The sequence below is a fragment of the Emys orbicularis genome, chromosome 6, assembly GCF_028017835.1.
Source record: "Emys orbicularis isolate rEmyOrb1 chromosome 6, rEmyOrb1.hap1, whole genome shotgun sequence".
Taxonomy (NCBI): domain Eukaryota; kingdom Metazoa; phylum Chordata; order Testudines; family Emydidae; genus Emys; species Emys orbicularis.
Genome location: NC_088688.1, coordinates 100,720,198 through 100,746,756, shown reverse-complemented (window position 1 = coordinate 100,746,756; position 26,559 = coordinate 100,720,198). Strand labels below are relative to the sequence as shown.

The following is a 26,559-nucleotide window of genomic DNA, read 5'->3' as shown; positions in this document are numbered from 1 at the left end:
TCATGGCTGATGCATCTGCATGAAGCTTCTCATGAATGTTGCAAGCTTCTGAACATCTTCTATTGTCACAGCATTATATAAAGAAGCACGTATTCCTCCCACAGATCTGAATTGAGAGCAAAAAATAGTTATTTTTGTACATATCAGTAAAGGTGTGCTTACCATTACACACAGCTATCTTCCCCTCAATATATGGGGATAATTCACATTCATGGTAATGAGAGGTAACATTCCATCTTTTGATATGTCCACACAGCTTCCCCTGATGTCAACGGGAGCCAAGCATCTATTTTAGCTACTTATATGGCCTCTATTATCCTAGTGTCTAAGCACCTCACAATCTTTAATGTATTTAATCTCACAACACTCCTATGAGATACAGAAGTGCTATTAGTTCCCTATCTGTAAAATGGGGTTAAGACACAGAAAGATTACATGAATTGCTCAAAGTCACACAGAAAAGTCTCTGGTGGTGCTGGAAATTGAACACAGGCCACCCAAGTCCCAGGCTAACATCTTAATCTTCCTCTCCTAAGCATGTACATAAGAACAGCCATACTGGGTCAGACCAAAGGTCCATCCAGCCCAGTATCCTGTCCTCGGACAGTGGCCAATGGCAGGTGCCCCAAAGGGAATGAACAGACAGGTTATCATCAAGTGATCCATGTCCTGTCATCCAATCCCAGCTTCTGGCAAACAGAGGCTAGGGGCACCATTCCTGCCCATCCTGGTTAATAGCCACTGATGGACCTATCTTCCATGAATCGATCTAGTTCCCTTTTGAACCCTGTTATAATATTGGCCTTCACAACACCCTCTGGCAAGGAGTTCCAGAGGTTGACAGTGCGTTGCATGAAAAAAATACTTTGTTTGTTTTAAACCTGCTACCTATTAATTTCATTTGGCAGCCCCTTGTTCTTGTATTATGAGAAGGAGTAAATAACACTTCCTGATTACTTTCTCTATACCACTCATGATTTTATAGACCTCTATCATATCCCCCCTTAGTCACCTCTTTTCCAAGCTGAAAAGTCCCAGTCTTATTAATCTCTCCTCGTACAGAAGCCGTCCGATATCCCTGATCATTTTTGTTGACTCTTTCTGAACCTTTTCCAATTCCAATATATCTTTTTTGAGATGGGGCGACCACATCTGCACACAGTATTCAAGGTATGGGCATACCATGGATTTATATAGAGGCAATATGATATTTTGTGTTTTATTATCTATCCCTTTCTTGATGACTCCCAACATTCTGTTCACTTTTTTGACTGCCACTGCACATTGAGTGGATGATTTCAGCGAACTATCCACAATGACACCACTCAAGAAAGAGCTTGGAAACAGCTAATTTAGACCCCATCATTGTATATGTATAGTTAGGATTATGTTTTCCAGTGTGCGTTACTTTGCATTTATCAACATTAAATTTCATCTGCCATTTTGTTGCCCAGTCACCCAGTTTTGTGAGATCCTTTTGTAGCTCTTCACAGTCTGCCTGGGACTTACCTATCTTGAGTAGTTTTGTATCATCCGCAAATTTTGCCACCTCACTGTTTACCCCCTTTTCCAGATATTCATAAACTATGTTAAATAAGACTGGGCCCAGTACAGATCCTTGGGGACATCACTATTTACCTCTCTCCATTCTGAAAACTGACCAATCCATGAGAGAACCTTCCCTCTTATCCCAGGACTGCTTATCTTGCTTAAGAGCCTTTGGTGAGGGACCTTGTCAAAGGCTTTCTGAAAATCTAAATACACTATATCCACTGGATCTCCTTTGTCTGCACGCTTGTTGACCCCCTAAAAGAATTCTAGTAGATTGGTGAGACATGATTTCCCTTTACAAAAGCCATGTTGACTATTTCCCAAATTATATTCATCTATGTGTCTGACAATTTTGTTCTTTACAATAGTGTCAACCAATTTGCCTGGTACTGAAGTGAGGCTTACTGGCTTGCAGTTGCCAGGGTCACCTCTGGAGCCCTTTTTAAAAATTGGCGTCACATTAGCTATCCTCCAGTCATTTGGTACAGAAGCTGATTTAAATGATAGGTTACAGATGACTGTTAGTAGTTCTGCAATTTCACATTTGAGTTCCTTCAGAACTCTTGGGTGAATACCATCAGGTCCTGGAGACTTATTACTGTCTAATTTATCAATTTGTTCCAAAACCTCCTCTAATGACACCTCAATTTGGGACAGTTCCTCAGATCTGTCATCCAAAAAGACTGGCTCATGTTTGGGAATCTCCCTCACATCCTCAACAGTGAAGACCGATGCAAAGAATTCATTTAGCTTCTCTGCAATAGCCTTATCGTCTTTTGAGTGCTCCTTTAGCATCTCGATCGTCCAGTGGCCTCACTGGTTGTATAGCAGGCTTCCTGCTTCTGATGTATTTAAAAAAAAAAAATTGTTATTACTTTTGGAGTCTTTGGTTAGCTGTTCTTTTTTGGTCTTTCTAATTATATTTTTACACTTCATTTGCCAGAGTTTCTATTTTCCTCATTAGGATTTATCTTCCACCTTTTAAAGGATGCCTTTTTGCCTCTCACGGCTTCTTTTACTTTGTTGTTTAACCACGGTGGCTCTTCTTTACTTTTCTTACTGTTTTTTAAATTGGGGTATACATTTAAGTTGAGCCTCTATTATGGTGTCTTTAAAAAGTTTCCATGCAGCTTGCAGGGATTTTACTTTTGGTACAGTACCTTTTAATTTCTGTTTCACTAACCTCATTTTTGTGTAGTTCCCCTTTCTGAAATTAAATGCTACAGTGTTGGGTTGCTGTAGAGTTTTCCCCGCCACGGGGATGTTAAATTTAATTATATTATCACTATTACCAAGCGGTCCAGCTATATTTACCTCTTGGACCTGATCCTGTGCTCCACTTAGGACTAAATCAAGAATTGCCTCTCTTGTGGGTTCCAGGACTAGCTGCTCCAAGAAGCAGTCATTTAAGGTATCAAGAAACTTTATCTCAGCATCCCTTCCTGAGCTGACGTATACCCAGTCAATATGGGGATAGTTGAATTCCCCCATTATTATTAAATTTTTTATTTTAATAGCCTTTCTAATCTCCCTGAACATTTCAGAGTTACTAACACCATCCTGGTCAGGTGGTCTGTAATATAGCCCTACTGCTGTATTCTTATTTTTCAAGCATGGAATTACTATCCATAGAGATTCTATAGTACAATTTAGCCTTAGATGGAGTTTACCACCAGCTTTGGGCTGCATTCCCAAGCAACCCAACTCCAAGACGACCCAGTCCCGGCACACCAGGGGCCACTACCAGCCTCACACCATCCACAGACACCTCTTAACGGTTTCACGCCTTCTTGCTCCTCCGCACCTGTTGGCTTTCCCCCAGTCCTTAGTTTAAAAACTGTTCTACTGCCTTTTTAATTTTAAGCGCCAGCAATCTGGTTCCATTTTGGTTTAGGTGGAGCCCATCCTTCCTGAATAGGCTCCCCCTCTCCCAAAAGCTTCCCCAGTTCCTATTAAATCTAACCCCCTCCTCCCTACACCATCGTCTCATCCATGCATTGAGACCCTGCAGTTCTGCCTGTCTAACTGGCCCTGTGTGTGGAACTGGAAGCATTTCAGAGAATGCTACCATGGAGGTCCTGGACTTCAATCTCTTACCTAGCAGCCTAAATTTCGCCTCCAGGACCTCTCTCCTATCCTTCCCCATGTCATTGGTACCTACATGTACCACCACCACCAGCAGCTCCTCCCCAGCACTACACATAAGCCTATCTAGATGTCTTGAGAGATCTGCAACCTTCGCACCAGGCAGGCAAGTCACCATGCGGTTCTCCCAATCATTGCAAACCCAGCTATCTATGTTTCTAATGATTGAATTGCCCATTACCAATACCTGTCTCTTCCTAATAACTGGAGCTCCCTCCCCCGGAGAAGTATCCTCAGTGCAAGAGGATACCACATCATCTGGGAGGAGGGTCCCAACTATGGGATCATTTCCCTCTGCTCCAGTTGGATGTTCTCCTTGCCGGAGGCTTTCATCCTCCTCAACAGCACAGAGGCTGTCAGACTGGGGGTGGGACCGTTCTACTGTGTCCCGGAAAGTCATATCTATGTACCCCTCTGTCTCCCTTAGCTCCTCCAGCTCAACCACCCTGGTCTCCAGAGTCCGTACACTGTCTCCGAGGGCCCGGAGCTCCTTGCACCAAATGCAAACATATGCCACCAGCCCATAGGGCAGGTAATCATACATGCTGCATTGGGTGCAATACACTGGGTAGCTCCCACTCTGTTGCTGGACTTCTACATCCAATACAACCCCTTTGCCCAGCATGCTGCCTGAATAACCAGACTGGGAAGAACTGCCAAAGGACTTAGATGGTGAGAACAGGGAGGAAGTTTTCCCTACCTTCCAAGCCCAAAGAAGTAGCAGCTCCTATTACAACCTCGGGACTGCCAGTCCCAATACTCCCACTCAGATGATAGTGCTGCTATAGTACTGGGGGAGAATGGCAACCATTTTGTCTCATTTTGCACAGGGACCTAAAAAAGTTATAACAAATTAATTCACCCCAGGCTTGTACTTACCGATGTCCTTTCAGAGAGATCATATTCAATTCCACAGCTTTATCAAGGAATTTCTTTTCCAGCGCTTCATCACCCTTAATATTGCCAATGCGGAATGGAATATTCATTCTGCTTTGGCTCTTTTTCTCCACAGGGCATCTGAAAAATGCAATTATTACATTTTGTCCTTAATCTAGGTTCTTTTTTAATCCATCTATGGAAGTTATAATGGATGTATTTGCCTGAGTAATCACATTTGGTTAGCCACAAAAGTCACTCTCCCCTGTCGTTTCAGCCAGGGGTCACTTGAATGTTGATTTTTAAAAAAGAATCGTATTATAATAGTATGCTGCTGTGATAACAAATGAAGATTTGATCTTGCATTTCCTTGCACACACAAACTTTCACTGAGGAGTGCAGGTTGTGTCCATACAGGTTTTCAGTGCCAAAACATAACAAATCCTTTTTAAAGTAGAAATTCTGTTGTATTCTCCACTCTTCTTATTGGATACAGAGTTTGCCAAGCCAATTTGCAGCAGCCTTGTCAGCAAAGTGCAGAGCCCTCAGACCACCACCAGATCTAGTCAGAGGGCAGCTGTCAGTGATGTGTGACATTGCCGGTCTTTGGCCACAGCAGCATGTGGGATTCTTTCGTTGGCCCCAGGCGTGTAGACTGGCTGAACATTGACCCTACTCATTCAAAATCTGTTCAGAAGGGCCCTCAAGCAGCATGGACAATCAAAGCCAGCTAAGTTTAAGTATAAGGGTTTGACATCAACTGCAGACCATCCTCTATACCACATCAACATCACAGAGAAATCTGCGCTGGGCCAGTAGGCCCATAACAGGTGCCTTGACAACAATCGCGCTCTTGGGTGGTCGAAGAGGTCTGTATATGGTGGTAGGCTCGGGTTTCCCCTGATCTCTCCCTGCCATTCTGACTAGCATTCTCACAATGGTCATGGAGAAGGAGTGATGTTGCTTAACACAGGGAGCCACAGGACTGGTGAAGGTTGAATCATCCCAGTTATGATGCACATGGTTGAGTGTAGTTGCGAGATGAATGGAGCCAAAATGTAAGTGGGTGTTTAGACTACAAAACATGGTTAAGGCTAGGTCGAGGTTAGCTGGACTAATGTTAGTCTAACTTCAAACTTCTTCCTTCTCTACACAGAGTGGCATCTTTTACCTTGATTCAGTTGGTCACAGTTCACCCTAGGTTTGGTCTTGATCAGTTAAATCAAGATAAGAGATGCTACCCTGCATCTAGACTAGAAGAAAAAGTTAACTGAGGTTAACTATGATGTGTTAGCTAACCTCAACCTAATCTTAGCCACATTTCCTAGCCCAGACACACCCTTAGTCTGGGATTTTCAAAGCAATCTGAGAGTTAGACCATGTCTACACTTACCAGTAGATCGGCACTGCTGCGATCGATGCAGTGATGTTGATTTAGCGGATCTGGTGTTAAATTTCCTTGAAAAACACTTTCAGTTGTATTTGATGAACATAAGTTACTAATGATTTTTAGGCCTGATCTTCCTCCCATTCATTCCAAAGGGAGTTTCTAGACATTGATTTCAGTAAAAAGTAGGATTCAGCACTATGGGTGAGTATGAGCATGTCACTCACCGGTCCCTGGATGAAAGGACAGGGGAGAGTTTAACACCATTTCTAGACTGTACAAAGAGATGGTGTGAAGAAGAGATTGGGGTGGGGGAGCACATACTGCATCTTGTTAGAATATTAAAGCCTATTTTGGCATGTCTATTTTGAATCAGTCAAAGTACTTCCAAGGACATCGGCTATCTACACCAAATGTAGGCTATAGTATAAAAGCTTCTGCCCATGCATCCCTTAAGGTGCAGAGATGGACCACTTTTTCCTAGGTACTGAATTTTATGTTTAGACGAGAGCTCTTAATATGCTTCCACAATTGAGCTGTACAGGCTAAGATTTAAATAACTTCCCATTGCAATGCAACAGATTCAGATTCATCCTTGGACACTGACCAGAGAAAAGGAGTTTAAAGGTAATGCTTGTGCTAATCAACTCCCCTCCCACTGCCCGTGATTTTAGCATTTGGAAAAAGTTTTAGCAGCACTCAATGCTTTAGTTTCACAGTTTTTTTTAAATTTATAAGTGTGAACACAATGTAACAAATATTAAACCAAGACAAGTTATTGCAACTTACACATAGAATCCATTGGATTCATCAATAATGTCATAAATCATTTGTGATTTGATTGAACTCTGTTTATCCATAGCTGGAGTCCCACCATTGTTCTTTATCCATTCCAGGACCAAACTCATGATATAGATACTGAGGAAACAAAAGAAAACATTATGAAATCATATTATTAAAAAATGGAAAAAAGTAGTAGTCAGGTTTCATTCTGAAAATTTCTCAACAATTAAGTGGAGAGATATTATTGTTTTTAATAACTTACACATTTAGCATCTGGACTACATTCCCAATAATGACAACTTTAAAGCAGGTGAAATTTCTGGGCCTAACTGGAGTAACTGTTTACTTCACAAGTGACAAGTTTGCTGGATGTAACCTAGTTCCTAGTGGAGTTTTCTCCATAAAATAATTGCACCACCTATTGACAGATGCTGCAGTCTTTATCAGGGCATGACTCCCATAGACTTCATTTGGGTATTTTGCCTCTGTAAGGACTGCAGAACTGAGACTGTAACTGGGAATTTTAGTAGAGAAATCTCAGGGAGACCCAGGGCTGGAACAGCAGATGGTTTCATAGACCCAGTGCCACTACACTGACAAAGCTCTGTGGATGATCTTGCATTGTACCTGCCTGCTTTATGCCAGAAATCTAGTCTTATTTTCATGACCATTAAACATATGTCCATGACCCCATTGTCATCTAAAGTTATTTTTCACATTAAACAATTATCCTTGTGGCAACAATAAATATTTTATATTTATTAATTCCAATTCAATTCCTAAGCACAGAGCTGGAAGCCTGTTGATTTGTAGTGATCTCAAGGCCAGTTACCCAGTATTATGTAAAAATCTCCAAAGCCTTTTGCCTTTCTGCTTTGGCTACAAAACTCTGCTTGTTCAAGTTCAGGCATTTCCCACGACTACACCACTTTACATAACAAACTGTTCACAAGTTTTTATGGCATAATTCCAAAAAGTTTGCTTTTATTAATCCTTCTGTTACAGTTTCCAAGGAAGTTCTTAGACAACATTACCCTACAAATCTCTCTCATACAGATCTAGCAAGAGGTTTTTTTTAACATCACTACCTTTAATTTCTCCTTGGATGCTAAATCTTTAAACACTTCAGAAACACATTGTGGAAGGAGAGAGGTTATGGACTCCCTGTTATAAATTAACACAGCAGCTTATGGCTTTGAGGGCTCACCCCTGCAATCTTCATGACAGCAGAGTGTCATTTATCCCTATGCAGAGGTCTATGCATCTATTTTGAAGATTTAAGTGATGCATAGCCTTTCCACTGGCCCTCTGCATAGGGGTAAATTTTGCAAATAGCCCATACTTACCCAAGTCTGTGGGGCGACTTAGGCAAGTAAGGTTTGGAGGTCTGAGCCCTAAGTGACACTCTTAAACCACTCAGCAAGAGAAAATCCCCTACCCTTCTGCCATGCCAGTCAAAAGGATTTGGAGAAGCTTTAAATATAAAATAAATCCTTGGAACTGAGAAATGAGATTTCTCCAGCAAATTTGCTATTAATTTTAGCAGAGGAGCTTAGTGTCAGAAAGTCAAGACTCTTAGTGCCAATAGGTTAAGACTATCAGCATCACATTAATTTAATTCAATGTTCTGCTAAGTGGCTCATGCAAATTCGGTTAATATTTCCTGCCTATTTGCCAGCTAGCCCTGGAACAGAATAGGGGGAGGCAGAAGGAAAGGAAAGAAGCTTTGCCATTTCCTTACAGAATAGAACAGGTATCCTAAAACCAAGCCAAACAGATCTGTATCCTGCCAAAATTTAGGTTAGTATTAAACACGGATTCTGGAACATCCTCCAACGTGGTTCACTGGCATGAAGTAAAAGCTGGCCAAGTACTGGGTGGGAAGAAGGAAGAGACTTTGGATCATAACTTTATTTTAAAATGACTGCATTTCCCACTCCAGTTGATATGAATAGATATGCAGTTATAGCTGAAAAAGCACTTCCATTAGAAACAAATTATCACCAATGACTGAAATTTCTCAGTGTACTTTTCAGCCCAGAAATGAATTTTTGTTTGCACCTCAAATGTGGAATCTACGCTGTTGGAGTTCCAAGGTATGGTGAGTTTTTTGTTTTTCAAATGGAAACACTTTTGCATTTGAAAAACCATGAATGGTTTGGATTTAAAACTTGGCATGTCCAAATACACAGTATTCAACACAGAACGTGTACGTTGGCGAGCAGGAGAATAAGTGGTTACAAAATAAAGGTTTTTATCAGCCAGTAAAAACAGCCTACTGAGCATGCACAGCACTTTGTTACCCAGTTAAGTAAACAGGGAGAGCAAATATGTAAATACATGTACAAAGACCTTTCTATTGACAAGGTCAACCCCCCTCCTCCGCTGAACAGCCTGCCCAACTTTCAAGAGGACTTCAGGAGGGACTCCGCAGGAGCTGCCGTCTTTGGGCCCCGGTACCACCAGTTTCAAATGTGCGTGCTCTATAGGGTGCAGTGCACTTTGGCGTTCAAAGCTCCAGAGCGAGAGTCTGAAATGAACGTACAGTCTCTCGATTTAGTGCTCTATTAATAAATATAAATATAAAAAGCCATATTTCATTTCCGTACTGTGAGTCCCATTTAATACATGCAACAGTCAGGAAATTCAAAGTTACAGAGCCCACATCTCTGGTAACTTGACCCACTGCACAGATATACTAAGTTAAGGCATTAAGGTAGACCCCAAATACAAAGATTATCATGCCTATGATATACACTGAATGTTCAATACGGCCCAATCCTAGTTTATGCTGGAAACAATGCTGAAATTCCTGACTTATGTGGGGGAAAAAACCAGCCATAAAATTGTATTAACGGAAGTTTTGCACCGAAGGATTTTGATCTTAAAAAGCAGAGTGTACTCTTTCCAAAGTTTGCCAGAAAACAGTATTCTGGGGTACAGGGCATACACTTTTTAAAAAATGAGTTTTGGATTAGAACAATGGTTGTATTTTATTAAATCACCTTTATATTGCACAAACTGTACAGGAAATGCTTCCAATCCCACTGAAGTCAATATAAGTTTTACTATAGATGAGGCAGGATCGGGCCTACATGTCTTTTGAATCTTCCACTAGCAAAGCCTGTTTTCTCTACTGTCAGCAGCTCAGTGTCACTATGCAGTAGCTGTGGAAGAGCAAGCTGTATTCTGTTGTGCCTCATCTATACACAAAATTGCCAGATGCATTCAGATTCTATGATCTTGATTGCGGTTGATGATTATGAAGCAGAAAGAAGAGTTTTATTTTTGGATGTCAGATTGATCCTGAAGTGGTAATCTGCGCAAACTTACTATGAAAAGCTCTGACGGAGGATAAATACAAAATCACCAAGATGCCAGTTTTCACACTCTTGACTACAATCTCACTTTAATAGCTATTGCAGTAAATGATGTCGCAACAATAGAAAATGTTTTAGGAAAAATTATTTAAAAGAATAAGTCTCTGCCATCAACGTTTTCCAGCAACGAAGATACAGAGGGATTCAGCTGTGCAGGATGCACTTTGAAAGGAAGGCCCAAAGTTGTGTTTGCTGAAGGGATCCTCCACACATAGCTACCCTTCTTCCTCCACCCATCATGCAGATAAGGGATCAGCCACCTCCACAGTACCATTCCCCACTCCCAGACGCTACACGGGAAGGAAGGAAGGAGGTGCAATGTAGAGGCGGGATATACATTGTCCCCTCCACCCTACAGGGGGGTTCACTGCTTGAGGTATTCCATGGGCAGGGAAAGGGGGCCCTGGATGTGCTGTGGAGACAGAAGATCTGTGTGTACATGGCTCTGGCCTTCAGTATGTTGCTGGGGATCTGCATGCTTTAGGGTCTGAAATGCTGGCTGCTTTGGCAGTTGGAGGGAAAGTGGAATAAGCCCTGGCCTTTGAGGGAAAGTTTTGTGGGAAACTCCATGCAAGGAACTTTGGGGAGTTTCCAATTCCCTATGTAGGTTTTTTCCCCCGTGTGGATATTTGGGCCTTAGGTTTGTCTGCTGAAGATGGTAGATAAATCAATCTGGACTGACTGACTGAAGATAAAGACTAAGGACCAAATTCTCTCCTTGCATCAACTGAGGCATCACCACTGAAATTCACTGGACCTACTTCAGTTTATGGTCAGCACAGAATTTGGCCCTAAAACTGCTATAGCATGGAATTATCATCTAAAAAGTACATACTGTATAATAACTTCTTTCAACTCCCTCCTTCAACCCTGATTTAAGTCACAGGATTGGGGCTTACAATAGTAGTTCCCGCACTCAAAGTCATAATGATTTGATTTACTGTACTTTATCCTCTAGTCTATTTGTGACCTGGTAGCAAAATGTACATTCAGTTTCTGAAATCTTTTCTGACAATAGCAGCAGATGCCAGCCTTGTAGTTTGCTGGAGGAACAAGTTACCTGTAGCATGGAGGAGTGTTATATAATGAGCCATTTCCTGCTTGTACTTTGTAGTCCAATACTATAGGGCATTCTTTAAGTGCAAAGCCCAGCAAATCCTCGCGCACTATTACCACAGTTACTCCAGCACAGCCAGCGTTCTTCTGGGCACCAGCAAAAATGACACCAAACTTTAATAGAAAGAAAATGATTTTCTTAGAAGCAATGACTTATTCAGAAATATTATATAGTTATAAGATCTGTCTCTCTATAAATATCAAGACTTACACAGCATTATCTGAATGGCTAAGAAAACATATCCCAATTTTTGAGGGGTGGAGGAGGATCAATTTTGATTTCAGGGGTCACTTCCAAATTTCAGATAATCAACATTTTCCTTTGTTTATCTGTACTGTCAAAATTAAATACCTTCTTTCATCTGAGGCAGTTCACTTCAAGAACCATCTCACTTTGTTTACCAAGGGTCCACCCAGTAGCCACAAATTATTCTCAGAGAAGCCTGTCTCCATCTGTTAGTACCCCAAAACAATTTGCTTGAAAAACAAATAGCAGCATTTTCAACAAACCCCCCACTGGTCCAGAACTGGCACCCTATAATCTCTAACTACTCAAAGGGAAGTAAAGGAAAGGAGACTCAATGAAACCCAATTTGGCCCTACTTTCCCCTGGCACAAGTTGCTATGGAAAGTCAGATGCCTATGTTTCACTACAAGTGAAAAAGTACACAAATCAATAACACTTCATACTTCCATAGTGCCTTTCATGCAAGAATACCAAAGCACTTTAGAAATACTGGTAAGTGTCATATCCCTGTTTCACAGACAGACAAACTGATGCACAGAGATTAAATGACTTGACTATGGTAAAGGCTAAGATTTTTGTCATGGTTATTTTTAGTAAAAGTCACGGACAGGTCAAGGGCAATCAACAAGAATTCATGGAAGCCATGACCTGTCTGTGACTTTTGCTGCTGCAGCTCCATGCTTTCCCCTGCCACCATGGTGGCTGGGAGCTGTGGGGTTCCCCCTCTGCCCAGAGCAGCTGGAAGCCGCAGGGGGGCGGTCCCTGCACCCACGGTGGCTGGGAGCTACAGGGTGACCATATTTCCCAAAGAGAAAATGGGACACCTCCAGCCATTCGCCTGAGGCGTCCCCCTTTCCCCTGTGCGAGGCTGTCGCCCATCCCTGGAAGCCTGAGGTGGGCCCCCTCCGGAGTCTGTCACCTGTCCCTGGAACCTTGCAAGGGGGCCCCTGTCACTGCTGTCGCTGGAACCCTGCCAGGGCCCCGCTGGCTGCCAACTCCAGTCCTGCAGCCCCAGAGGCTGACGCAGAGAATGTCATAGAGGTCTCTGAAAGTCATGGAGTCCATGACTTCCATGTCCTCCATGACAAACGTAGCCTTAACTATGGTCATACAGCTTGTCCATGGCAGAGTCAGGGTAGAATCCAGAAGTCCTGACACCTTGTCCCCTGCTGTAACCACTTGAAGGAAAAGCTAATACTCGAGAGCCACTTCAGCATCACTTAAGACAACACAAACAACTATCTATCTTAGAGGATTCTTAGTGTAAGGCCATGACTGTCTCTCTTTTAATGTGGTGTACAGTGCTGAGCACTCACACGGCAGTAAACATAATCTGACGTGTCCAATTCTTAGTGAACAAGATAGCACATTAGAGACACAATATTCAGACTTGAGTGCCTAATTCCTTATAAAGGTACCTAAAAAAAGGAGGCCTGTGCTCCAACAGCTTCAGTGGGAGTGGAGAATGCTCACCACAGTCCAGCCACTTTTTTGTCTAATCCAAGTTTGAAGAGGTTGGACTGCACTTTGTAAAGCGAGCGTGTTTGATACTGTACCTTGGAAACATCTACTGGTCTGGACAAGAAATTTGATGACATATCACACACCAAGACTGTTCCTCTGACATCAGGTACAAAGTCAAACTCCACACCATGAACAGTCTCATTAGCACAGTAGTAGACATAAGAGGCATCCGGTTTAAGATTCCAGCTGCTTGTGTCAGGAATTTCTGAGACAGATAATAAGAGGAGAAACAAAGGTTACCGAAGACAGCTAGAATCAGCACTCTAATTTTACTGGTGTAACTTTACTTTGGCACTGAACTTTAAATTGCTATTGAGAGTGTTTATTGTTGCCTAGTGTAATAAGTTTTTACCAGCAACAAATCAAATTCACCTGTAGGCTAGGTACAAAAAAAAAGCCTACTGCACTGAGAATAAAGAATGTACCCATCCCTAAAGACTCTAGTCTGCACCCACTGAAGGAAAAACTCCAATTAACTTTAATGGGTCCAATAGAGCTCATAACACTACAGGGGAGTCGCATCTTATGCGGGGGTTAGGTTCTGAAGTCAGCACGCAAGGTGAAAATCGCGTATAGTCAAACGCTCATTGAGTGGAATGGTGGGCGGAATCACCTGCACTACAGGTACAGTACTTAAATTGTTATCTCTTTTTTTTTGTTGTTTTGCCGAGAGCGTATAGTTAAAATCTCGTACGTTAAATGCGCCTATCCTGCGACTCCACTTATAGGCAAAAATTAGGAAATAGCAAGATGATGTTAAAGCCATTAAGGGCATGGCTACACTTGCAGATGTAGAGCACTGTGAGTTAAACCCGCCTTCAGAGAGCGCAGTAGGGAAAGCGCTGCAGTTTGTCCACATTGACAGCTGCTTGTGCACTGGCATGGCCACATTTGCGGCACTTGCAGTGGCATTGGGAGCGGTGCATTATGGGCAGCTATCCCAGCATGCAAGTGACTGCAATGTGCTTTTCAAATGGGGGCGGGGGGGGAGATGGGGAGGAGTGTGACAGGGAGTGTGTTGTGTGTGGAGAGAGAGTGGAGTTTTGGGGGGCTGAGAGCATGTCAGCATGCTGTCTTGTAAGTTCAGCCAGCAGCAGTCCCTCCCCCGCCCCCCACAGCATTCCACACTAATCTGTCTCGGAGCAGATAAGCAGCCGGCTGTCAGAAATGGAGCTTTCAAACGGCATATCCACATTCCTACAGCGAGTTCAAAACAATGAGAAGAGTGGCCACTTGACTTAAGTGGATTATGGGATGTTTCCAGAGGCTGATCAGAGCGCAATAATGCAATACCTGGTCCACACTGGTGCCACGGCGCTCCAGCGGGGGCGCAGCAAACGTTATTCCACTCGCCGAGGTGGAGTACCAGCAGCGCTGTAGCTGCAGAGTCAGAGCGCTCTACATGCCTTGCCAGTGTGGACGGGGAGTGAGCTAGGGCGCCCGGAGCTCCTTTATTGCGCTGTAACTTGCAAGTGTAGCCAAGCCCTAAGATATACCTTTTACAGTATAAGAGGCATTTATGCAAGACTGAACTGCATCTAGATCCAGCCAATTGATATATCCATAGCTGCTATGGCAAGGGGAAGGAGAAGTTTAGGGCACATAAATCAGTTCATCATTTTGTCCAAGAAGTCTTCTTGGACTGTCACAGTGCAGTTCCCTTTGCTCAAGCTTCTTTTCCCAACCAGCCCACCTCCATCCTAGGGGCCAGTTCCTTTCCCAACTTAGCAGGCTGGCCCTCAAGGCCCACTTGCTTCTGGAAACCAGCTCCCTTCCCCAATGGTTTCAGAACACAGGGAATTGCTAGGGTTCCAGAAGCAGCCTTCTTAGGACAACTGCCTGAAGCGGGAATCCCCAGCACTTGCAGAGAGCAGTGCCCTTGTGAATGGGTTACACCTTTTTAAATGCTTTAGATTATTCATCAAATCACACAAACTAAAATTGTAAAAGACCTATCGGATCATCCAGTCCATCTCCCTGTCAAGACAGCATTGTTCCCCACCATACAGTTTCTAGGGTCTGCTCAGTCTAGTTTTAAAAGTCCTGAGGAATGGGGCTTCCCTTCCTTCCTCAAAGGAGAACATTGAACAGTTTAATGGCTCTCACTGTCAGGTAGAACACATAGATGATGTTGGCAGTTCAAAAAAGGTTGGGCGCCCAACTGTTTAACTGGTTCTATTCAGTAACCTCACAATCATTTCTGGAATGATTCAAATGTGGGAGAATTGTTCTAGAGCAACTTGAAAATCTTGTTAGATGTGACTACATGCAAGATTTCCAGACACAGCAAGCTAAATGTCAACTTACTTGTGTAACTTCCAAGTTTAGGATGAACAATGTTCACTTTGGCATATTTCTCTGCCTCCTTAGCTGCCTTTGCTGACCAAGCTCCAGTAACCACATAATCTGCACATCTTCCTTCTTTTAGTCCAATAAGGTTAAGTGGAACAGCACTGAACTGACCAGACCCACCCCCTTGGAGGAAAATGACTTTGTAGTTTTCTGGAATATTTCTGTGTAAAAGAAGGAAATTAGTTTTCTATTTCAAACAAAATTATGCACAGGACTTAGTACACTCTTTGCTATTACACTTGCTGCAAAAGTCTTGAGAGAGTTATATCAGTTTTAGATAGGGTCATTTCAAAGACATTAAAGCAAAAAGTTAACAGTTTGGTATTGGTTTGATCTAGGTATGAGGAGCCATTTCATTGGTCAATACAAAACATTAAGATGATGTCACAAAAAAACCTTGCTTGTTTCTGACACTAACAATAAACAAAGCCATTCACTAGTACTAATTCTATTGTAGCATGTATAAACCACAAGTAAGATGGTGTATACATACAACAGAATTAATGTTCATGAATAGCCCACAGAAAATCATATTTTTTCATTTATTTTAATATATAATTTCAATGTCAGAAACAATCTGTTTAGAAAAAAGAATGGACTCCTGAAGGCAAAGATTTACAGATTGGTCTATTGTTACGGTAGATGTATGCTAAAAGTGTACAATTAATGAGCTTAAAAGTGGAGTTTAACTTTGAGACCAAATTTTAAAAACTTGCATGTACAATTGTATCTAACAGGGTTGCTGTCCTTTATGAGGTCTATATCCATGATAGATTGGAGTTTTAAAAACATACTATTTTGAGTTAATAAGATTTTATAAAACCTAATAAAAACACTTTAGGCATACTCAGATAAAACAAAAACTAGCAAATGGAAGATCAATTTCAGTCCCAAATTTATATATTTTATTATCGCTATAGTATCTGAAAAACAGGTGCTTTGATGTGAAGGGCTTTCACATTAATCATTGAGTTAGTTAAAAATACCCAAAACTTACAGCAATTCACGTAAGAGATTTTCAGCTGTGTTTATAATTTTTGAGAAATCAGATGTCCTATGGCTCATTTCTATAGGGTGGAAAAAAATAGAGATAATATGAAAGAAAACCATAGCACAAACTTGACTTTATAAAACAGCTGGATAAGCGGCAAAGCCTTCTGTAAGCCAGCTGTCCCTGATATAAACCACAATGCTTAATATTTTAATAATACTTTGCTCACATAGTTCCCAACTCAGCAAAGCACTTAATCACATTCGTAAGTCCATCCCTAATTCAGCAAGCAGCCGCTCCAAAACCCACTGAATTCAATGAGCATTGGATCAGGCTCCAAGGCACTAATGCATGTGTTTAAGTGCTTTGCTGAATCAGGGCATGGTGCCTTTCTGCTGAAGAACATGAACCACACTAAAAAGGATGGTATGTATTATTCCCATTTTATAAAAATAAACTGAGACACAGAGACATTAAGGCCCAATTTTTCAAACACGGAAGCTTAGCCGAATAAGGGGCTGGACTTTCAGATGTGACATACATCTGTAGCTCCAGTTAAGTTTCATCCCACACATGGGTGCTCTACACCTCTGAAATTCAGAGCAATTTTTAAGATATCTAAACATGGCACTAACCATCTAAGTTTGAAATCTGGTGCCAGGGATTTGCCTAATACTTCAAAGCAGACAGAGGCAGAATTTGGATTAAAACCCAGGTCTCCAGCCAGACTCCCAGGCCCATGCTCTAACTCCCTCCCTTTTAATTCTGTTTTTGGTAACAATCCAAGTATATTTTCCCTTTTATCATTTTAACATCTCAGTATAGAGCTGCTCTGTAACCAAAGTGTAGTTTTTAAGGGGCTTCTTTGTTCAATAATCCTGTTGAAGAGCTAAGAATCATTAATATTAATCCTCATTATCAGACCTTTACTCACTCTATTTGTAGAAGTTTATGACTTATTACAAAATAAGGCCCTGATCCCGTAGAGCAGGACTGCTAAGTGCATTGCATAAACTTTCTTTTCTTCCTTTCTTTTTTTGTTTTGCAAGTTTGGGCTCTGAAGAGTGAAACAGACATGCATGTGGCACAAAAGACAGCAAACAGGACCCCATATTTCCTTCTTAAATGTAAATGTGGCTTCATATAAATTTGGAAGATTTATACAATATAGATAAATATAATATAGGGGCATTAAAAAGGCATTTATTCTCCACTGACAAAATTAACGAACAAACATCTTTTGCAAAGATCCAGAAGCACTAGCTATGATTTGTTGTGTTCCTTGCCTCTGGGCCTCAGTGTAGGATCAATATAAAATAAATAAAAATATAAAATCTCTGTCCACATGTCACTTCATAACCTTCTAGTGGATGATTAGTGTAGAGAAGAAAACAATGTGTAAGCAGATCCTCAGGACTCAGAGACGCCTTCCAGAGGTTAAAGGGGTAAGAAATTTTAAAAGGAAATGTGACGATTGAAATCTACAGCTCAAAATTTCTTATACTTATTTCATAATCCAGCTAAACTTCTAAACTCCGTAAAACACAGAATAATTTTAAAAAAGCCTTACCAAGTACACTTATACCAAGTCCTTTGTAGTCCACCAATTCTTTCTGTGCTTCTAGCAATACCTACCCAAAAAAAAAAAAATAATACTAATCAATTTGTCATCATTGTGTGCCAGTGTTGAAGCATAAACATCCCAGCTACTGCATATTGTGGCAATGTGACATTTCTCAGTCCATTGTAAAATTACTGAAATTTCAGATACTACTACTACAACTTCACCTTATCTACTAGCTTGTCATATGACAGGATAATCAAATCATGTGCCCACTGTGGGTATTCTTCATCTCAAGTCATAGTCCTATGGTTCAGTGTCCGGACTATTACAGTGTTTGCATGGTTTTGCTGGACCTTTCCACCTCCTTTGTGCTGATTTAACAACAACAAAACTTGGAGCATATATTAGCTCCTTCTATCTGTAGATCACCAATTTGCTACAGTATACAGATGGGGAAACTGAGGTTCTGAGAGTTATGGCCAGAAGCAAACTTGTGAATTCTGAGTGGCTTACCTGGAGGCAACTTAAAGTGGTTTGATTTTCAGAGCACAGGTGCTCAACTCTTCCTGATAATCAGATTTCTTTAAGGTGTCTCAAGTTGGACTCCCAAAAATAAATAAATAAAATGATGTGCCCCCCAAAAAATTCACTGGTCACTTTTGAAAGTCTAGGCCTAAGTGAATAGATGCCCCAGCATGTCCTCTCCTGTTGCTATCATACACCAATGAGCTGCACTCAGGGTCTAACCATTAAACCATGTTGCCCACAACTGGAATAATTCTTAGCTCACAAAATGAAAATAATATTCTCTGTCTCCCCTCAAAGGAGCGAGGAGAGTGAAGAACTCAACAAAGAGCTCTCCTTGGCAAACATAAGCACACCATTTATGGATTTGCCAAGGAATCATATGCTCTGAAGAATTGCACAAACTAAGTGTGACATGTGACCAGAAAGGGTTAAGCATCCTGCAGGATGAATGACTCAAATTCAACCCTTAAAGAAATATGGGGAGATAATGTTGGTGTTTTTGTATTTACATATATATCGGTAGGGGTCAACAATGTAATCAGTCCCTGTCTATGCTGTATTCTGTTAATTCAGAGATCAAAAGAACATCTTAACATTTAAATGAACTGTAAACATAGGATGTCTGTATTCATCTCTCTTTGAAATGTATAGCAAATCATCTGCAAATGGTGGAAAGACAGGCAATTACCTTATGTCAGGGATGGCCAACCTGAGCATGAGAAGGAGCCAGAATTTACCAATGTACATTGCCAAAGAGCCACAGTAATAAGTCAGCAGCCCCCCATCTGCTCCCCCACCCACCCCCTGCTCCCAGCACCTCCCACCCACCAGCAGCCCTGCCAGTCAGCACCTCCTCCTCCCTCCCCACACCTCTTGATCAGCTGTTTCGTGACATGCAGGAGACTCTGGGGGGAGGGGAGAGGAACAAGGGCATGGCAGGCTCAGGGGAGGGGGAGGGAAGGGGTGGAGTGGGGGCAGGGCCTGTGGCAGAGCCAGGGGTTGAGCCGTGAGTGCACACACACACACACACACCCCGGCACAGTGGAAAGTTGGCACCTGTAGCTCCAGCCCCGGAGTCGGTGCCTATACAAGGAGCCACATATTAACTTCTGAAGAGCCGCATGTGGCTCCGGAGCCACAGGTTGGCCACCCCTGCCTTGTGTTAATCTGTGTGAATGATTACCGGGTGATGCTTAGGAAGTAAACCTACTTCAAAGTCACCCTGATTGCCTATTGTTTACCCAGGACTCTATAGTCATGTGGATGCTAGAACATTGTATAAAAGACCCTTGGGTCCTGATCCTGTCATCTCAGATCTGCTTAAGCTTCATTAGGGGAAGTTTGAGTCACAAGATTGAGATCCCAGTTAAGCTGGTACACCCTGAATATGATATTGGACATTGGACTATAATCTATGGGCTAAATTCTAAAAGAACTCTTTGCAACTACAAAGCTCACCATCTCTGCTACGAATCTGAACCTCAAGAATTGAACTCATGTCTATGAATGTTGATCTTTTAACCATGCTCTCGCTCTCTTTTCTTTTTTAAAAAATTTTAGTTTAGTTAATAAGAATTTGCTGTAAGCGTGTATTTGGGTACGATCTGGAACATTCATTAACCTGGGAGGTAATGTGTTCGATCCTTTGGGGTTGGTAGAACCTTTTCTTTTTTATATGATGAAATAAGATTTTCAGAAATCATCATTCTTGACTTGGGTATCTGGGTGGAGGACTGAGGCTGGGTTACTTTAAGGGAACTGTGTGGTTGGGTTCTGGGCAACCAGTGAGGTAAAAAAGAAGCTGTTTGTGCTCACTTGGTAAATCTAAGTATTGGAATATCCCCCAGCTTTGGGGATTGTCTGCCCCATTCTTTGCAGTTCACCCTAACTGAGTGACCTCAGCTGGCTCCCCTGGGATCCCCATCACAGTAAGTAAACTGCCTTCCCAATAAGAAATCTGCATGACCTGTTGAGGGAACCAGGTGGTCACCACCTGACTGATCTGGAAAGAGTGTCACTTTTGACATCTGCAGACTGTGAACTTTGGACTAGTGGACAGCACATGCAGATTGGCTCAGGAGGGAAAAGATTATCAAAACACAAGCAAGATACAAAGATCTCTTAAGAATTGAATTAAAAACAGTATTATGTGTTAGTAACATTGTTTCAGGGGAATTTGTAATTAAAAAAAGGGAGGGAGGAGGAGATTACTTTTACAAAAGAATGTGCTTCTTCCTCTCACACACTAACAATCCCCCTCTCCCAAGTCTTAAAACAAAATGTGCAAAAGTCAACAGCTCCTGGCATTCCTTTGTTTCAATGGGAGTTTGGGGAATGCAAGGAAAGCAGGATTAGACCCTACTAAAACTGAAGTGAAACATTCCATTGCAAGAGTATTGCAATTTCCAAACAAGGGGGGCAAAAACAAACTAACGAATTGTAGAGCCTGATCCTGTCCTCCCTCGCTTACAAAAATAGTCCTTAGTCACACAAGTAATCCCATATAGGTCACATGACTACTAATACTTCGCAATTAAATGATTGCAGGATTAGACATTAGAGCAGCACCCATGAAAGAGTGCTTTCCTGTCTAAATGCTTTGTTAGAAAACACAAGTTTATTTGCAATATAACCTACAAAATATTTCCAGAAAATTCGCTGGATGCCGCTCAATAGACACCTGACTGAGAAAGAACAGCAGCCACGTAACAAGAATATATTAGAACAAACCCAGACACAGAAGTCCTAAAAACAAAAAATGCTGACAGTACATAACCATTGTGTGGAAAATTGGAAGCTTTAAATTAAAGCATGAGCCACTCCTCCACCCAGATGTAATTGGATAACTGATAGCTGCTGATGCAACTTTCCAAAGGATTGAGTCTATACTTTAGACATTATCATTTTTTCCATATAAAAGTGATTAAAGATTGCTCCTTCACTTAGCTCTAGCTTTAATTTGCTGTAGTTACACTAACGAATCTGGAAATATCTCCCTTACTGAAAGTGGTGTAAGTATCCAACAATTAATTACAAAATTATCAGGTTTTGCAGTTAGGAGAACTAGATTACTTTGACCTTTTATTTTCCCCGGCAGTAAGGGCAAGTTTTATTTCTAGAAAGAAAACTCACTGATGTGTTAATAGTATGGATTTTTTTAAGCTTAATATTTTCCACAGTCTGCAGATCTGCAATGACAATAGCCAAATGGGAAAATGCCATTTCAGCCAAATGCCTTTTCTCAAACCGGCAATATGCCACATAAAACTGACAGTGAGAATTACCTAACATGCCAATGAGTTATACCTGAAAGCAATGCACTAAGTCTCTAGCCTTGGAACAAAATGAATTACAGATGACCAACATGCTTCAGGTTTAGCAGTTAAGGGGAGAGGACTAGTAGATACCTACTTGGGTTAACAGTAAAACAAGTCCCCTGCAATGCAGGCACTGCTTTAACCGTAGGTACTGGAGCGAGCATCCCGAGAGGGGCGTTAACCTAAACCACAGTCTGAGCTTCAGGAGAAAGATCCCTGGTTTCAAACTGGAGTTTGACCTGTCACAGACCCTGGTAACACTGACCCCGGGCAGGACTTCGAGCCTGCATCTGCGGTGCCGAGCTGAGAATACTTTTAACAGGAGAAGCAGCCAGACAACCAGTGCCAGCACGCCCGCAGATTTAGCTGACTTTAGCAGCACCCAGCCTCTGCTTTACCCATTTCAATCCTTACCCCTCTCTTTCTCCCCAGGGCACACCGCCTCCCCCGGCCCGCGCTGAGCGATCGGCGGCGGGGCGGGGGTCTGCCAGCCTGAATCACCCCAACCCAATTCCAGACGAGCCGGATTTACCCCCGTGCTAAACGCCGCTGAGTCCATCTCCCCCCATCTCCGGTGCAAGCCCGAGCGCTCCCGCTGCAACAGCGTCTTGTTCCATTCCCGGGGCGGGGGGAGCTGCTTTCCTCCCCCTGCCAAGCCCCGGCGCAAACTCCCGTTCCCAGAGCAAGCCGGGTCCCCCCGCCAGGCTGCCGCAATTCCCGCGGCCGCGGACTCCCGGGTACTCACCGAGCGCGGTAGCTTAGCGGGTCCCGCGCCGAAGTTAACCACCTGCCTCTTTGCGTCCATGGCCGAAAGATACTGCTCCAGCCGCCTGCGGGCCCAGCTAGAGCACGGGGCAATAATCACACTCAGCGGCCTGGTTTCCTATTGGCCCCTGTCACATGGGTGTGTTTATACCCACGCTCTGATTGGCCGCTGGGCTGAGAGTCGCGCAGTCATTGGCCCAGTCGCCACGAGCCCGCAGCGTGATCGTTCCACCCCCCCAGATGCAAGGTAGAGCCGAGATTGCGACATTCTGCCGCTGCAAACTGGAGGAGGCGAGGATGGAGCCTGGGACGACGCTCTGCGAGTCAGTGCTAGCCCTAGCCTTGCTCCCCTGCCACACCCCCTCTCCAGTAAGATGGAGGGAATGCATCCAAATGCAGGGCTACAGGAGATGCCTTAGATGAGACTCATGCTTCTGACATGCAATTTCACAATTATCCTGTATGTCTCCCATGCTGAACTTTACCCATGGGCTGCCAGTTCTTGATCCAAATGTCCAATTTCTTGTTTTCAGGAAACAAGACATTTTAACAACCACGTGTATAAACATTTTGAGTAAAACATAGCACCACATTTTTTTGTGAAAAAATTTCAGCTTAGGTAAAAGTCCATCTTTTTATTAAAAATACGTTCATTCAAAAAATATTGATCAACTGTATTTAATGTGCAGCTGCAGTCAAAAAAGCAAACATCATGTTGGGAATTATTAAGGGATAAATAAGACAGAAAATATCATATTGCCTCTATATAAACAGGGCCGGCTCCAGGGTTTTGGCTGCCCCAAGCAGCCAAACAAAAACAAACAAAAACAAAAAAAAAGCCGCGATCGCGATCTGCGGCGGCAATTCAGTGGGAGGTCCTTCGCTCCGAGCAGGAGTGAGGGACCGTCTGCCGAATTGCTGCCGAACAGCTGGACGTGCCGCCCCTCTCCAAAGTGGCCGCCCCAAGCACCTGCTTGGTAAGCTGGTGCCTGGAGCCAGCCCTGTATATAAATCCATGGTGCGCCCACATCTTGAATACTGCATGCAGATGTGGTCTCCCATCTCAAAAAAGGTATATTGGAATTGGAAAAGGTTCAGAAAGGGCAACAAGAATGATTAGTGGTATGGAACAGCTGCCAAATGAGGAGAGATTAAAAAGTCTGGGACTTTTCAGCTTGGAAAAGAGATAACTAAGGGGGGATATGATAGAGCTCTATAAAATCATGAGTGGTGTGGAGAAAGTAAATAAGGAAGTTTCACTCCTTGCATCTGAAGAAGTGAGGTTTTTTACCCACAAAAGTTTATGCCCAAATAAATCTGTTAGTCTTTAAAGTGCCACCAAACTCCTTGTTGTTTTTGTGGATACAAACTAACACGGCTACCCCCGATAAATAAGGAAGTGTTATTTACTCCTTATAACACAAGAACTAGGGGTCACCAAATGAAATTAATAGGCAGCAGGTTTTAAACAAACAAAAGGAAGTATGTTTTCACACAATTTTTTCTACTTGAGATGTATCCAAAAATCTCTCTAATGAATTTTTACCAGGCTCAGTATGATAAATACGATCCTGGAAGGGAAGACTTATATTGACTATTGCCGGAAAAGAATCAACCCATCCAAGGAAACAGTGTGGGCAGAGTATCTGGCAGGTAATGATAATGGGCAAACTAATGTTATTATTAAAGGACAAATACTGTTGAGTACATAGCACCCTGGCAGTTATTTCATGGGACTGTTGAGAAAGATCTGAAATTAGGACCATAAACCATTGAATCTGGAAAATTCTGCTGAAACTTGAAATCATAGGTGTTGACTCAGTGGGTGCTCCAGGACAGGAGCACCCAGGGGAAAAAAATGGTGGGTGCTGAGCACCCACCGGCAGCCCCCTATCAGCACTTCCCCCCCTCCCCGCACTGCCCTCCCATCACAATCAGCCGTTTCACAGCATGCAGGAGGCTGGGGAGGGGAGAGGGAGGAGCGAGGATGTGGCACGTTTCGGGGAGGAGCTGGAACGGGGTGGGAAAACATGGAGCAGGGGTGGGAAGAGGTGGGGTGGAGGCAGGGCAGGGGTGTGGCCTTGAGGGAAGGGGTGGAGTGGGGGCGGGGCCTGGGGCACAGCTGGTGCTGATCGAGCACCCCCCGGCACAATGGAAAGTCGATGCCTGTGCATGCAGGAACAGAGCCCTCTGCATGCGACTCTTACCTAGGCCATATAGAAGTGTGTCGGGTGAGATGAGGTGCCATGGAGTCAGATGCTTTTGCACACCGGCTGTATTGCTTTTCTTTCAGGAAATCGTCTATCATCTGGAAGTATCTTTTCAGTTTCAGGCTGGTGAGCAGGAGGTTCTCCTGGGTAGGTTATCTCCTTTCCCTTCTCAGCACTAAAACACATCACCACGTTCTCAATCTGCTGGTGACGACCGTTTTGGAATTCCTTTATGGAAGTCCCATTCCAGGCAGCTTGGGTGAGATTGTTGGTAAAGATATGGAAGAGCTCTTGGAGGATCTGCTGGATGGCTACCTTGGCATTCTCTTGCTGGGACAGTCGGATCTTGAGGATATCTCTGGTCTTGAAAGCTGTCCTTTCATTTAGACATTGAAAGGGAAAGTTTCCACCCATTTTCTCCAGATGCTCTAAACTCTCGCTGTTCATTCTGGTTTGTAGAACATAAATCCTGTTACAGTCCAGACATGAGATTTCACTAGAGAAAAGCAGCATGAGGCAACATTGCAGCAACCACCTGCTGATCATGATGATGTCTTAGATTCCTTGTGTTTGTGTAGAACTTGAGCAAGTTCAAGGTCTTTCGTAGACTTTTGTGTTTTCGACCCATGTCTCTGAATGTAAGTATTCCATAGGAAAAGATTTTTCTTTTCTTTTGCTTGAGGTTTTCACTTTCAGTTTCCTTCTTTTTATTTAGTGGAAGTGAACAAGTCATTAGAAGAACAAAACCACAGTCATTACCTTTTTTAATATTAAAGAATCCCTACATTTCTTTCCTTAGGTCCCCCCTGCTCTCTTAGATAAAGAAAATTTAAAGACTAAGAAGAGTATGATGATTAACAGTGTCATCCAGTTACAGGTTACAGTAGGGACTTGTCTGTCTACTCCCAAATTCCTGTAGTTAGCACTGCTAGACAGGTCTGAATGTCTGTTACGGCAGCAAGACTATCCATGCTTTTAAGTGATAACAATCAATTTTGGCCGATGGGCGGCGGGGGGGGAATTACTGCAGAGCTTTTTGCTAGACTCTGCAGATAACAGCAGTGAAGTGATGTGTAAAGCTGCTGTTCCTTCACTTTGCCAGCAGATGGAAAACTTTCCCTCTCTGGTGTCGCACTCAAAATCAGAAAACCCTGCTATGCTCTGGCTGCCTCATTTCCTCCTTCCAACCTAATATTATAGGGACCTCTTAAAATGTGATAAGCATGGAAAAAATTCCTATGAGAGATTGGGGCCAGACAAGTCTCTATTAATCTCACGCAATTTCCTGGCCATTTGAAATATGGGAGAGGAAAACCCATGTGTGTAGGGAATACCAGAGGATGGACAGAGGGCACTGAGAAACTGGGAGGTTTACTTAAGAACCCGATACCAGCTGTGAAAAGCCCAAGGAACAGGTACAGTCGAAGGGTATGAACATGTTGTCTTCTCGGGCACTTCTGAGTAGTTCCCAGTGATGCAGTGTAGTGACATGGAAGGGAGTTGTCCAAAGAGATTGTGTGGTTGGTAATAAATATGCCAGAGCGACTGACATAAATGAATGTCCCTTTCAAATGTGTTTGCCTTTTCACCATTCAAGCTTTATTCTTTTTTCAATGTGCATTTCACTGAGCTTGGACATTGAAATTCAAGTGGTCTGATGAATGAAGTGTGCATCCTGTAGCAAGTTTCACTTTCTGTTTGTCATACCATAGCACTAGGCTGTCAGTCTGGAGTTTCCATCGGTGAAGGGGAACAGTTTTCAACCCAAAAATTGAAAAGGAATTTTCATATTAATTAAAAAAAAAGGAAAAGAAGAAAACAAA

The 26,559-nt window shown here is 42.7% G+C and overlaps 1 protein-coding gene and 1 pseudogene across 1 annotated transcript; both read right to left on the bottom strand.

Annotated features, from left to right (window-relative positions):
- PSAT1 (phosphoserine aminotransferase 1) lies at positions 1 to 22,566 on the bottom strand. Its single transcript, XM_065406717.1, has 9 exons — positions 22,507 to 22,566; positions 17,923 to 17,983; positions 16,359 to 16,428; positions 15,317 to 15,522; positions 13,042 to 13,214; positions 11,183 to 11,352; positions 6,749 to 6,877; positions 4,576 to 4,713; positions 1 to 106 (listed from the first exon to the last, which is right to left on the bottom strand). The coding sequence occupies exons 1-9, from the start codon at positions 22,564 to 22,566 to the stop codon at positions 1 to 3; spliced, it is 1,113 nt and encodes a 370-aa protein (XP_065262789.1).
- Positions 22,567 to 24,729: 2,163 nt separating this feature from the next.
- LOC135879878 (interferon beta-like) lies at positions 24,730 to 25,282 on the bottom strand (annotated as a pseudogene).
- Positions 25,283 to 26,559: the final 1,277 nt, after the last annotated feature.

Excerpts from the sequence above, each read along its gene's own strand:
- PSAT1 (XM_065406717.1), bottom strand. The coding sequence starts at position 22,566 with ATGGACGCAAAGAGGCAGGTGGTTAACTTCGGCGCGGGACCCGCTAAG. Across the intron at positions 16,429-17,922 it reads ACTTGGTATAAGTGTACTTG|AAATGAGCCATAGGACATCT; the intron begins GTAAGGCTTTTT and ends TCCACCCTATAG. Across the intron at positions 6,878-11,182 it reads AACACTCCTCCATGCTACAG|TATCTATATCATGAGTTTGG; the intron begins GTAACTTGTTCC and ends TTGTTTCCTCAG.